The sequence below is a fragment of the Micromesistius poutassou genome (genome assembly GCF_964030765.1).
Source record: "Micromesistius poutassou genome assembly, chromosome: 23".
Classification (NCBI taxonomy): domain Eukaryota; kingdom Metazoa; phylum Chordata; class Actinopteri; order Gadiformes; family Gadidae; genus Micromesistius; species Micromesistius poutassou.
Genome location: NC_140293.1, coordinates 3,142,301 through 3,153,537, shown reverse-complemented (window position 1 = coordinate 3,153,537; position 11,237 = coordinate 3,142,301). Strand labels below are relative to the sequence as shown.

At 44.9% G+C, this 11,237-nt stretch overlaps 3 protein-coding genes across 3 annotated transcripts in view; all 3 read right to left on the bottom strand.

Annotated features, from left to right (window-relative positions):
• Positions 1–3,439, bottom strand: part of LOC311368474 (C-type lectin domain family 10 member A-like) — a 3,900-nt gene extending 461 nt beyond the window's left edge. The window contains exons 1-8 of the mRNA XM_084487279.1: positions 3,248–3,439; positions 2,826–2,942; positions 2,542–2,640; positions 2,137–2,202; positions 1,710–1,802; positions 1,249–1,427; positions 597–706; positions 1–368 (exon numbers count right to left, since the gene is read on the bottom strand). The exon at positions 1–368 is cut by the window's left edge and continues 461 nt beyond it. Of these exons, the coding sequence (XP_084343405.1) occupies positions 218–368; positions 597–706; positions 1,249–1,427; positions 1,710–1,802; positions 2,137–2,202; positions 2,542–2,640; positions 2,826–2,942; positions 3,248–3,308 (876 nt within the window). The 5' untranslated portion in view covers positions 3,309–3,439 and the 3' untranslated portion in view covers positions 1–217. The remainder of the gene's footprint in view (positions 369–596; positions 707–1,248; positions 1,428–1,709; positions 1,803–2,136; positions 2,203–2,541; positions 2,641–2,825; positions 2,943–3,247) is intronic.
• A 377-nt stretch (positions 3,440–3,816) lies between these two features.
• LOC311368472 (ceramide-1-phosphate transfer protein-like) lies at positions 3,817–6,388 on the bottom strand. Its single transcript, XM_084487278.1, has 6 exons — positions 5,937–6,388; positions 5,774–5,835; positions 5,402–5,571; positions 5,064–5,193; positions 4,641–4,837; positions 3,817–4,212 (listed from the first exon to the last, which is right to left on the bottom strand). The coding sequence occupies exons 1-6, from the start codon at positions 6,025–6,027 to the stop codon at positions 3,984–3,986; spliced, it is 879 nt and encodes a 292-aa protein (XP_084343404.1). The 5' UTR covers positions 6,028–6,388; the 3' UTR covers positions 3,817–3,983.
• Positions 6,389–9,187: 2,799 nt separating this feature from the next.
• Positions 9,188–10,791, bottom strand: znhit1 (zinc finger, HIT-type containing 1). The gene is made up of 5 exons (XM_084487612.1): positions 10,684–10,791; positions 10,222–10,392; positions 9,961–10,040; positions 9,657–9,826; positions 9,188–9,379 (listed from the first exon to the last, which is right to left on the bottom strand). Exons 1-5 carry the CDS (start codon positions 10,706–10,708, stop codon positions 9,358–9,360), a joined length of 468 nt encoding a protein of 155 aa, XP_084343738.1. The 5' UTR covers positions 10,709–10,791; the 3' UTR covers positions 9,188–9,357.
• Between the last annotated feature and the right edge of the window lie 446 nt (positions 10,792–11,237).

Here is an 11,237-nt window from a genome sequence, read left to right as displayed (position 1 = left end):
TTTAGAGCGATGTTGTACTTTAAAGCGTGTCTGTCCTTTAGAGCGATGTCGTAGTTTAGAGCGTGGTTGTATTGTAGTTTAGAGTGATGTTGTAGTTTAAAGCGTGGTTGCATTGTTGTAGTTTAAAGCATGTCTGTCCTTTAAAGCGATGTCGTAGTTCAGAGTGTGGTTGTCCTTTAGAGCATGGTTGTAGTTCATGCATGGTGGTAGTTGTAGTTTATACACGGTGGGCATGTGTCTGACAGATGTAGCGTAGTCGTTCAAAGCAGTGCAGGTCGTTAAGGAGGCCGTTGCTATGGAGATGAGCACAGTCCTCTGTGATTGTATGAGATCCCGACCAGTTATCAGGCTGATTGGGTTTCCATTTCCTAAATATAGTGAAATAAATATAAATATATAGAGAAATATAAATATTCATGGGTATATAAATATAATGAATATATAGAGAAACAAATAAACACATATATATTGAAATATATAGACAGATGACAGATATATATGTATATATATATATATATATACAGATAAAATATATGCAAATAAATACACACATATATATATCAAATAGGATCTAAATGGAGCCTGTCTGTACGTACCGGCGGTCCATGATGTACGGCGTCTGGTTGACCCACTCCCACTTCCCTGTCCGTTCGTCTGTCAGCCCGATCCAGTGGAACACCGGCATGGACCTGCCCGTTACAAAGCTCTGCAGCAGACAGACAGGTAGACAGACGAGCAGGTTAGACCGCTATGGACCTGCCCGTTACAAAGCTCTGCAGCAGACAGACAGGTAGACAGACGAGCAGGTTAGACCGCTATGGACCTGCCCGTTACAAAGCTCTGCAGCAGACAGACAGGTAGACACAGAGACAGACAGACAGACAGACAGGTTGGACTGGCTAACCTGCTGGTAACAAAGCTCTCGGGCAGACACGCCGGCAGACAGACAGGTTGACAGACCCAATTCACCTCAGTGTGTAGGATAGACAGGCAGACAGACAGACAGACAGACCCATTCGTCCTCGGTGTGTATGATAGGCCGGTACACAGACAGACAGACAGACAGACAGACAGGCATACAGACAGACAGACAGACCCATTCCTCCTCGGTGTGTATGATAGGCCGGTACACAGACAGACAGACAGACAGACAGACAGGCATACAGACAGACAGACAGACCCATTCCTCCTCGGTGTGTATGATAGGCCGGTACACAGACAGACAGACAGACAGACAGACAGACAGACCCATTCCTCCTCGGTGTGTAGGATAGCCAGGTGTCCTCCCAGGGCGACGCAGCGGTCCCTGGCGCTGTCCCAGGACAGGGAGTCTGTGGAGAACAGGTAGCAGCCCGGCCTGGCGGAGCGGGGAGAGAACAGGACCCAGCCAAGCTCACAGCAGGGCTGTCCCACCGCCCCTCTACTGCCTGTTGGATTATATATACATATATATGAGGTTATATATGAATACACATTGTGTATACCTCACAGCACGGCTGTCCTGTGGCCCCTCTACTGCCTGTTATATTATGTATAGATCACATTTAAACACACATTATATATACCTCACAACAATGCAGTCCCTGTACTCACAGACCGAGAGAGAGAGAGACAGAGAGAGAGAAAGACAGGCAGACAGACAGTCAGACAGACAGTCGCCCAGACAGACAGACAGACGGGCAGGCAGGCGGACAGACAGACAGACGCACCGTTGTTACTGAGAAGGTTTAGAGAACACTTGAGTCCGGCCACCGTCTTCTGTAGAGACTCCAGGACAGACAGACCTTGCAAAGCGGCGGCCACTGGAAATACACACGACATGCATGACGTATGCAGAGTACACATGACACACATGACGTGTACATGGTGGACGGAGTAGAGCACCCCGGGCCGGCCCGCTAGAGGAACATGTGATAGGGACTTGGCCTGTGACCGCATGCTGTGGTGAGCACTGCTGACCCTACCTGTTAGTAGGATTACTAGAAATATGTACTATATGTACTATATACGTATGTATACGATGTACTAGTATGTATATATATATTTATAGATATATTATGTAAGAAACGATATATAATATATTATATATATACAGTATATATATATAAACATATATATGCATGAATGTATCTTTACCTGAGGTCAGCTGGTCCTTATTGGTCTCCACAGAAAACTTCAGACGATTCACATCCTTCACTGCCTCTGTAGACACACAGCCGGGTTACCATGACAACACCTCAGTTCACAGCCAGGTTACTATTGCAACACGTCGACACACAGCCAGGTAGCCATGACAACACCTCAGTCCACCGCCAGGTAGCCATGACAACACCTCAATTCACCGCCAGGTAGCCATGACAACACCTCAGTCCACAGTCAGGCTACCATGACAACACCTCGACACGCAGCCAGGTTACCACGACGACACGTCGACCCATAGCCAGGATAACATTGAAGACATGCCAACGCACACCGGGTGACCATTGGCGACAGGTAACCATGACGACATAGCGACGCACAGCCCGAGGCCACGGCCCTTACCTCTGGTGTGGTTGAGAGAGCTGGTCAGAGTCTGGATGCTGGATGTCAAGTTGGTCATGGTCTGCTCCAATGATGACAGACGGCCCGTGGTGTTAGTGTCTGCACACACGCACGCACACGCAAACACACACAGGTAACAGTGTTTGTATTAAAAGTGTATGTGGTGTGTGTTAGGTGAGTGTGTGTATGTATGTATGTATGTACAGTATGTATGTATGTATGTATGTATGCATGTGTGTGTGTACTAAAAGTGCATGTGTGTGTGTATGTGTGTGTTTGCCTACTGATGACTCCCAGGGTGATGATCAGAGTCAGTATCACAGTAGCAGTCAGCACAGGTAAGAAGGGGATCCTCTCTGGCCAACCAAACCTCCGGGTCCAGATCGCACTGCTCTTAGTCTCTACACACACACACACACACACACACACACACACACACACACACACACGCACACGCACGCACGCACGCACGCACGCACACACACACACACACACAGACATATAGACAGACAAACCGTTGAGACAGGCTGATAGACAGATATAGAGACGGACAGTCTCTGGACAGTCAGAAAGACAGTCAGACAGATAGAGAGATGGATAGACAGACCGACAGACAGACAGATGGATAGAGACAGACACGAGACAGAGGGAGACGGACAAACGCACTGGCAGACAGACAGACAGACAGACAGACACGCAGACTCACCGTTGGTCCAGAAGGTGTTGCTATCAGTGGTGTTGGCGTCATCATGGAATTCGGTTGTCATGACGATATCATCAGATGTATGATAGGATAATAAGATGTATAATCGTATGTTCAATCAGATATAACAGGATATCAGATGTTTAATGAAATGGCCGGCTGGTCGCAAGAGCATCCAGCGTTGGACTGGATCAGTTGAACGGGTGGTCAGTGCCCCTAAACGCACTTTGAGCTCAGAGTAAACAAACAGCTCATGAGGACATGACTGCACTACGTTCTGACTTCATACAATAATAGTCTATATAAAGAGTATTCATGTTATATATGTACTTGGCACTGTATATTTGATTATTACAATCGATTCGACTCTTGGGTTGTGTGATTGGCTTTTACGATGGATAGTTCCTGTAATACTGAGAGATTGGCTCAGAAAATACTAGATATATGGTATTTTTAATTAAATTGTATTCCTTTGAAGTATAACCTAATAAGCCGATGATTTATTGTGGATAAAGAATGTGAGTACATATAAATACAAATATATCAGCTGGTGATGATTATTTATTCTTCAGTCATACACACTGTATTGTATATATATAAATATCCAAACATACATATACATATATACACAAATAGAAAATGACATACTGTATTATACATAGTAGTATTATATGGACACTAGTAGTGTATACACGGTGGTATATATGATGTATAGTATATATAGTGTATAAAGTATAGGTCAGGGCAGCTCCAACAGCCCGTGTGTTTGTAGGATGTGTTGTGTGCGAGTGTGTGTCTCCTCCAGTGTGTGTATGAGTGTGTGTAGTATGGGCGTGGCCTCCTCCTGGCTCTCCACACACACCAGCTGCAGGAACAACGCCCTCTCTGGTAGGGAGACGAACACCAGCTCTGCTGCCTGTCGCACGAACCAGGGGTGGTAGGGGGCTAGGGCCACCCAGTAGGCCTCCCTGTAGATATATATATATATATATGTGTGTAAGAGACAGAGGAAGACTATATATATATATATATATATATATATATATATATATATATATACATATATTATACATATATCTAGTATGCACCAAATAGCTGGAATAAACTCTTTAGTATTTAAGACTTGCCCCAACTCTGACCACTTTTAAAACAAGACTGAAGACTTTTTTCGTTTGCTTAAGTTCTCTGCTAAATCTTAAACACAGGTTTTCTTTTACTTATCTGTTTTATTTTATAATTTCATTTTATTGTATGACGATGTTTCTATTGGAAGCACTCTCTGAGTCTGCCTCGTGTATGAAAAGTGCTATATAAATAAAGTTGCCTTGCCTTTTCTATATACTGTATATATATATATACTATTGTGTGATATGTGTGTGGGTATGTGTTTGTGTACCTGCACAGATCTCCAGGGGTCCTGTATTCTCCCTCCTCATTGGCTCCTTCTGTGAGACCCCTCATTAACAGAGTCAGCCATCGGAGTGAGCGATGGAGACGCAGCACCGTCCTGCATCCTGATTGGCTGGGATGGGAGAAGCTGACCACGCCCGCCTTAAGCTCCGCCTCCACCATGGAGCTAATAGAATAATACGCCTGGAGAAATACTACTACTTAAGTGTACTTATAAAATACTATTTCTTAGAGTATGCCTTAAATTCTACTATTTAGAGTATGCATTAAGTACACAGCCTTGAAAGGAACAAATATTACTAATATGAATGTACTATTATTAGTACATAGTATTTATTAAGTATACAGCCTGGACAAACTCGGACACTAAAGTTAAATTACTAAGTAGGTTCACATCATGACATCATACCCCATTCTGTGGAGCGTCTGGACCAGAATTCTCCTTGGCATGTTCTAGGGACAGCTCCCGTATCGTGGCAACCTTGTCCTTCACCTTCTGAGAGAAGAAACCCACAATCGCCCCGAGTGACTCCATAAACCTAGAGAGAGAGAGAGAGAAAGAGAGAGAGAGAGAGCCTAATTGTTCATTTCCATAGAACATTTCACTCATTTTTTATCTTTTTGTCGTACTTTCTTATTTTTCCTTTTTCATTTTGGTTTGGTTTGGTAACTGTTTTTGCACAGCCAATGTGTGTGTGTGTGTGTGTGTGTGTGTGTGTGTGTGTGTGTGCATGTGTGAGTGTGAACCTGATAAGCTCCTCCCAGCTCTGCAGGTAGGGTTCTAGCAGGACGTCCTGATTGGCTGCCTGGCTGGCTCTCAAGTGGAGCAACAGACGCCAGACTTGAAATGATTGGCCAGGGCAGTCCTGGGAGCTGGGCTTCGGGGATGACTCCGCCTCTTCCACCTGTCTGTCAGTCTTGAACAGGAACAAGACAAAATCACCGCTCCATCATACTCCTCTCATCCCTCCATCATTCTGTCTCTCCTCTCTCATCCCTCCCTCATTCTGTCTCTCCTCTCTCATCCCTCCCTCATTCTGTCTCTCCTCTCTCATCCCTCCCTCATTCTGTCTCTCCTCTATTATCCCTCCATCATTTGGCGTGTGTGTGATGCGTTACCGTCTGGAAGAAAGAGAGACATGGATGCCAAGAATTCTGACAGTCTCTCGTCCCATCCTGAGCTAGAGAGAGAGAGAGAGAGAAACAACCCATCAGAACACACACACACACACACACACACACACACACACACACACACACACACTGACAGGAGGTAACTCACGGAGCCAGAAGAAACTGAGAAGAAGCAGCAGAACCAAGATGGCCGCCAGCCACAGGGAACCAATCCGCATCCTTCCTCTGGGGATCGCCATGGTGACGTGAGCCTAGCCTAGTTAGCTATTAGCGACATGTTCTTATCTCTTTAGCACACCTAGCATGCGTTAGCATGTAGCTCCAGATAATGACCTACGAACTCTACAGCCCGTCTCTACAAATTGTTAGCAAGTTGTAGCTCCAGAGAAGAACCAGTCTTTGTTTTTAAAGTGATAGCATCCGTTAACCAACCAAAGGGTTTTCTGAACTGACTTGTATTGAATTATAAAGCTCTCTCTCTCTCTCTTCGACTAAAGGTCTCTCTCGCTCCCTCATTGTAAAGGTCTCTATCTTTACCTCTAAGAGTAAAACCATCCTTATCTCTCTCCTCTTAGACTAAAGGTCTCTCTCTCACTCTCTCTCTCTGATTGTAAATATCTCCTACTCTATGAGGTCAACCTGACAGACTGTTGACCTTTGACCTTTCTCTCTCACACACACACACACACACACACACACACACACACACACACACACACACACACACACACAGGAAACAGCAGGGTTCTTTTTGCAGTTTTATTTGTTCATCATTCGCTTGACATGAGAGAAGGGTTGTGATTGGTCGAACATTTACATGAATCAGCAGACATGTTGCTGACTGATTGGATGAACTCTAGTCTTTTCCCCATTCCTATTGGCTGCCTGAGCGGAGAATAGCTTTTTATTGGCTGTTCTGTAAGAGGCTTGCAGAAGAGAACTGCATTAATAATACAGAACACAAATACAAAAATAATACAATGACATATACTAATAATTAAGACCAATAATAACACATTAAATTACATAGACGAATAATGATAAATGATAAGACATTATATAGACTTATAATGAAGATCAATAATAACATAATGGATAACAGAGACTAATAATGATCAATAATAAAATACACATTACATAGAATAATAAGGATCAATAATAATATAAGACATTAAGTAGACTAATAATGATCAATAATAATATAACACATTACATAGAATACAATTAATCAATAATAACATAATACATAATCCTCTTCTCTTCTCTCCTCTCCTCCTCACCTCTTCTCTCCTCTCCTCCCTTCTTTGCCTTGCCTCCCCTCCTTCCCTCTACCCTCCTCCCCTCTCCTCCTCCCTCCTCCCCCTCTCTCCCCCCCTCCCATCTGGCCTTCGTCCCCTTTCCTCCCTTGTCCAAAGAAGATGGTGGTGGATCCCGTGGGCGTTACGACATGCTTCAGGGAGCTTCTCTTAGAGTCCTTCAGTTCTGTCAGAAGCTCTGGACTGGAGAGAGAGAGAACCACTACACACACACACACACACACACACACACACACACACACAAACAATGAACATTATTATTTCCCCAATTATTATTATTTTTTTTGCATTTTTATGCTTTATGATAGATTGAGATAGACAGGAAGGTATGGGAGATAGAGGACCACGGGTCGAACCTAACCCTAACCCTGAGATCAGGACTAGGACTTAATGGTATGCGCTCTACCCGGTGAGCCACCGGGGCGCCCCAATTTAACATTAGAATTGTGTCCAACGACTCATCTGTGTGTGCGGTGCATGTGTGCGTGGGCGCGTGCGTGTAGACCGACCTGGGGTTGAGGCTGGCGGTGGGGACACAGGGAGACGGGGTACGGGGGACTCAGAGCTTGAGACCGCTGAAGGACTCTTATTCTGAAATCCTACATGTAAAACAAAAATGTTTCTTTATAATTATATTGAAATGGGATATAAGTGTCAAACACAGACACACACACACACACACACACAGTGTACCTTGTGAATTGCGGTGCCTGGGGCTTTGATTAGATTGCGGAAGAGGAGGGGGGGGTGAGGCAGGAGGAGGGGAAGACGCCATGGGCCGGATGAGGAAGAGTCTGGTGTGGTGGGACGGCTTGGAGGAGAGAGCAGAGATGGAAAACCACACACACATACATTAACAATCTGAGTCTACAGGGATAGACTGTTCAGACAGGGAGGGAGGTAAAAGTAGGGTTAGACAGAAGGTTAAACAGGTAGGTGTTAGACAGGTAGGGGTTATACAGACAGGTAGGGTGAGACAAGTAGGGGTTAGACAGATTAGAGTTAGGGTTTGACAGGTAGGGTTAGACGGGTAGGGTTAGACAGGTTAGAGTTAGGGTTTGACAGGTATGGTTTACTGGTAAGATTAGACAGGTAGGGTTAGACACTTAGGAGTTAAGACCGGTCAGGGCTAAACAGACAGGTAGGGTAAGACAGGTAGGAGTTAAACAGGTTATACAGGTCTCACTAATCAGGCTTTAGATTCATATCTAAAGTCTGATAGCAGACTCTCTTAAATCTGGGTAAGCGGAGAGTTTCACTTTCTTTCGCTTATTATCAGTTTCGACCAATCATGATGCTGGAGGCGGGGCTTTTTAAGCACGGAATTGGCAAACAAACACAAACTCGACCAGCAGAAGTTAACCGTGAAAAAAAACCCCACTGTCTAGGCGCGCCACTGTAGAAATACACTTAATCAAATCCCAATTCTAAAAGCTCCAACAACTCGAAACAGGAAACAAGGCGTAACTCCGCCCCTTGAGTTCTAGCTTTCCAGCCCCAGAAAAGTCTGCTCTAAGAAAGTAGGACTACTGGATCCGGGATTAAGATTAGACAGGTAGTGGGGAGACAGGTAGGGTTGGACAGGTAGGGGTGAGACAGGTAGGGGGGAGACAGGTAGAGGGGAGACCGGTAGGGGTGACACAGGTAGAGGGGAGACAGGTAGGGTTGGACAGTACAGTGTTAGGGCGTACTCACCTGTGAAGTCTCAGGACTTGTTGCTGCTAGCGTAGCGTAGCTGCTCTACATAGCCTCAGAGTTCCCACAGGACCAGCGACTAGACCACACCCTCGCTCCCTGGCAGCAGACGGAGCCGCCGGAGATGCGTGGCCCTATTACACCCCTCACACACCGAGGTCCACTCCGCTGCTCCACTAACCAAGGTCCACTCCACACCCTGTGAGCTGCTAGGCCTACCGTTAATATTCTCACCTGTGGTATTTAATCATTGACATGGTTTTATGACTGGTTTTATGACCGGGGAAAACTGTGAAGTGGGTGTGATCATACTAGTCTAGGTACTATCGATATTAAGCTTTGATAGCTAATGTTTACACACGGAAGACAAGACATATATTGTGTTATTATAAGCATATTTATTAGGTAAAACACAAGGTTGAATCCGATTGTTCGGCTTGGTGTTGTTTAGACTGTCTTTCATTGGTCTTCCTCTTCTGTTACCACGGCAACAAGCAGTACTTATATCAGCTTCATCCTCCTCCACACCCCATCGTCTCTGATGCCACGGAGACCGACTTAAAGAGTCCACTTCAAACATCTGGGGACAGACAGAGAACCTGTTACCATGGTTAGATTATTATTGTGGAATGAAAAATGTAGTTGGATCGTGGATAATGTGTGTATAGTTTGTGTATAGTGTATATAGTGTATAGTTTATAGTGTATAGTGTGGTAACAGTGTGTGTGTGGTGTATAGTGTGTGTAGACCTTGTCTCTGTGTGTGAGCAGGCAGTGTGCATAGTGTGTCTAGTGAGTGTATTGTGTGTATGTCATAGTGTGTGTATTTTGCATATTGTGTGAATAGTGTGTATAGACCTGGTCTCTCTGTGTGTGAGCAGGCAGCGTGTGCAGCAGTATCTTCCTCCACAGGAGGTGCAGGTGTAGTGCGACGGGAACCCACAGGCGGAGCAAAAGGAGCGGGGAGGGAGGGACGAGGGAGGAGCTCCTGCCGACAGGTAGTTTGGCTCTGCCCTCTCAGATAGATTCTACGAATCGGAAGATAAAGCACGTCAGACCCCTGGTTCATAATATAACATATTATATGACATTATGATGATCCTGATATCATTAACTTTTAATGAGACCGAAAAGACAGACAGATAGACAGATAAATAGGTACCTCCTCCTCTAGCAGAGTAGTGAAGTTCTTCCTGAATCTCTGTTTGAAGTGATCTCCCCTCGTCTTCCTCCTCTTCTTGCCTGAGACATACAGACAGATGGAGAGACAGACAGATGGAGAGACAGACAGATAGACAGTTATTACATAATCTTTGAAAGTGGGTTATTTAGCCACACACAGACACGGACGCACACACACGTGTGCGTGTGTGTGTCCATGCATCCATCCACCCACCCAAACCACCCCCACCCGTGGATGTACCAGTGTCCTCTGTGTCGCTGAAGGCTGGAAGCCTGGCAGTAGGACCCTGGGGAGGCAGGGAGGACAGCGGGTCGTCCTGGAAGTTATCTTTCTCTAGCGCCTCCAGCTGGCGACTCAGCCTCCGCTGTCTGGTGGCCTCGTCTAGAACCCGCCTCTGGGACTCTACACGGGCTGTTCATATATACACATATATATTATAATACTAGACACAAAGTAATATTGTATATATATATATATATATATATATATATAAGGTTGTTGTATGACTGCATACTATATCCTCAAAAACACAAAGTAGTAAAACATGCAGAACAGTGTAGCAAACTGCGACTAATACATAATATAATGTAATGGGTATATTCAAAATAAACATCATATACCCAGTATAACATCGTTTAAAGAGGTGTAATCATCATAAAAAGCAATATATACATTATAATAAACAATGTAGTTGGATCGTACCGGAGGCTTTCTTTTCCAGCACCATGTTGTTTGTTGTGAGTTCTACGGTACACGCAAAGGGACAAATTCACTTTGCTTTCCGGCTAGGTGTCGCCCTCTTGTGGCCCCTACGAAACTGCTGTACAGATTCCACGATTACAGCGACAAACAGAAAGCACAAACACGTTCTACACGAGTTCACCCTTATACATGAGTGAACCTTTATTTACAAATCCACCGTCGAAAATGAACAAGTGATGTAATTAGGTGCCAAGCACAAAGTGTGCGAAGGCAACTTATTGTAATTCTCAATGTTTTTGTTATTATTATTCCGACACGTTTGACTTGCACATGCCACACCGATCGCTCGCTTTTTACGAAACTCACTAGACGCGTAGAGGTTGCCCCAAAATTAGCAGACAGCAAATATTGCACTGATTGGCCCAAAGGTGGCGCTATACCAACTGCCAAAAAATGCAAACTTTGCACAAGCATATCTCGCAACCCATAGACATCTTATAAGTAGACGCAGCATCGACCGCTACTGCCTACTGGCGCTGACGAGACGCGGGGCC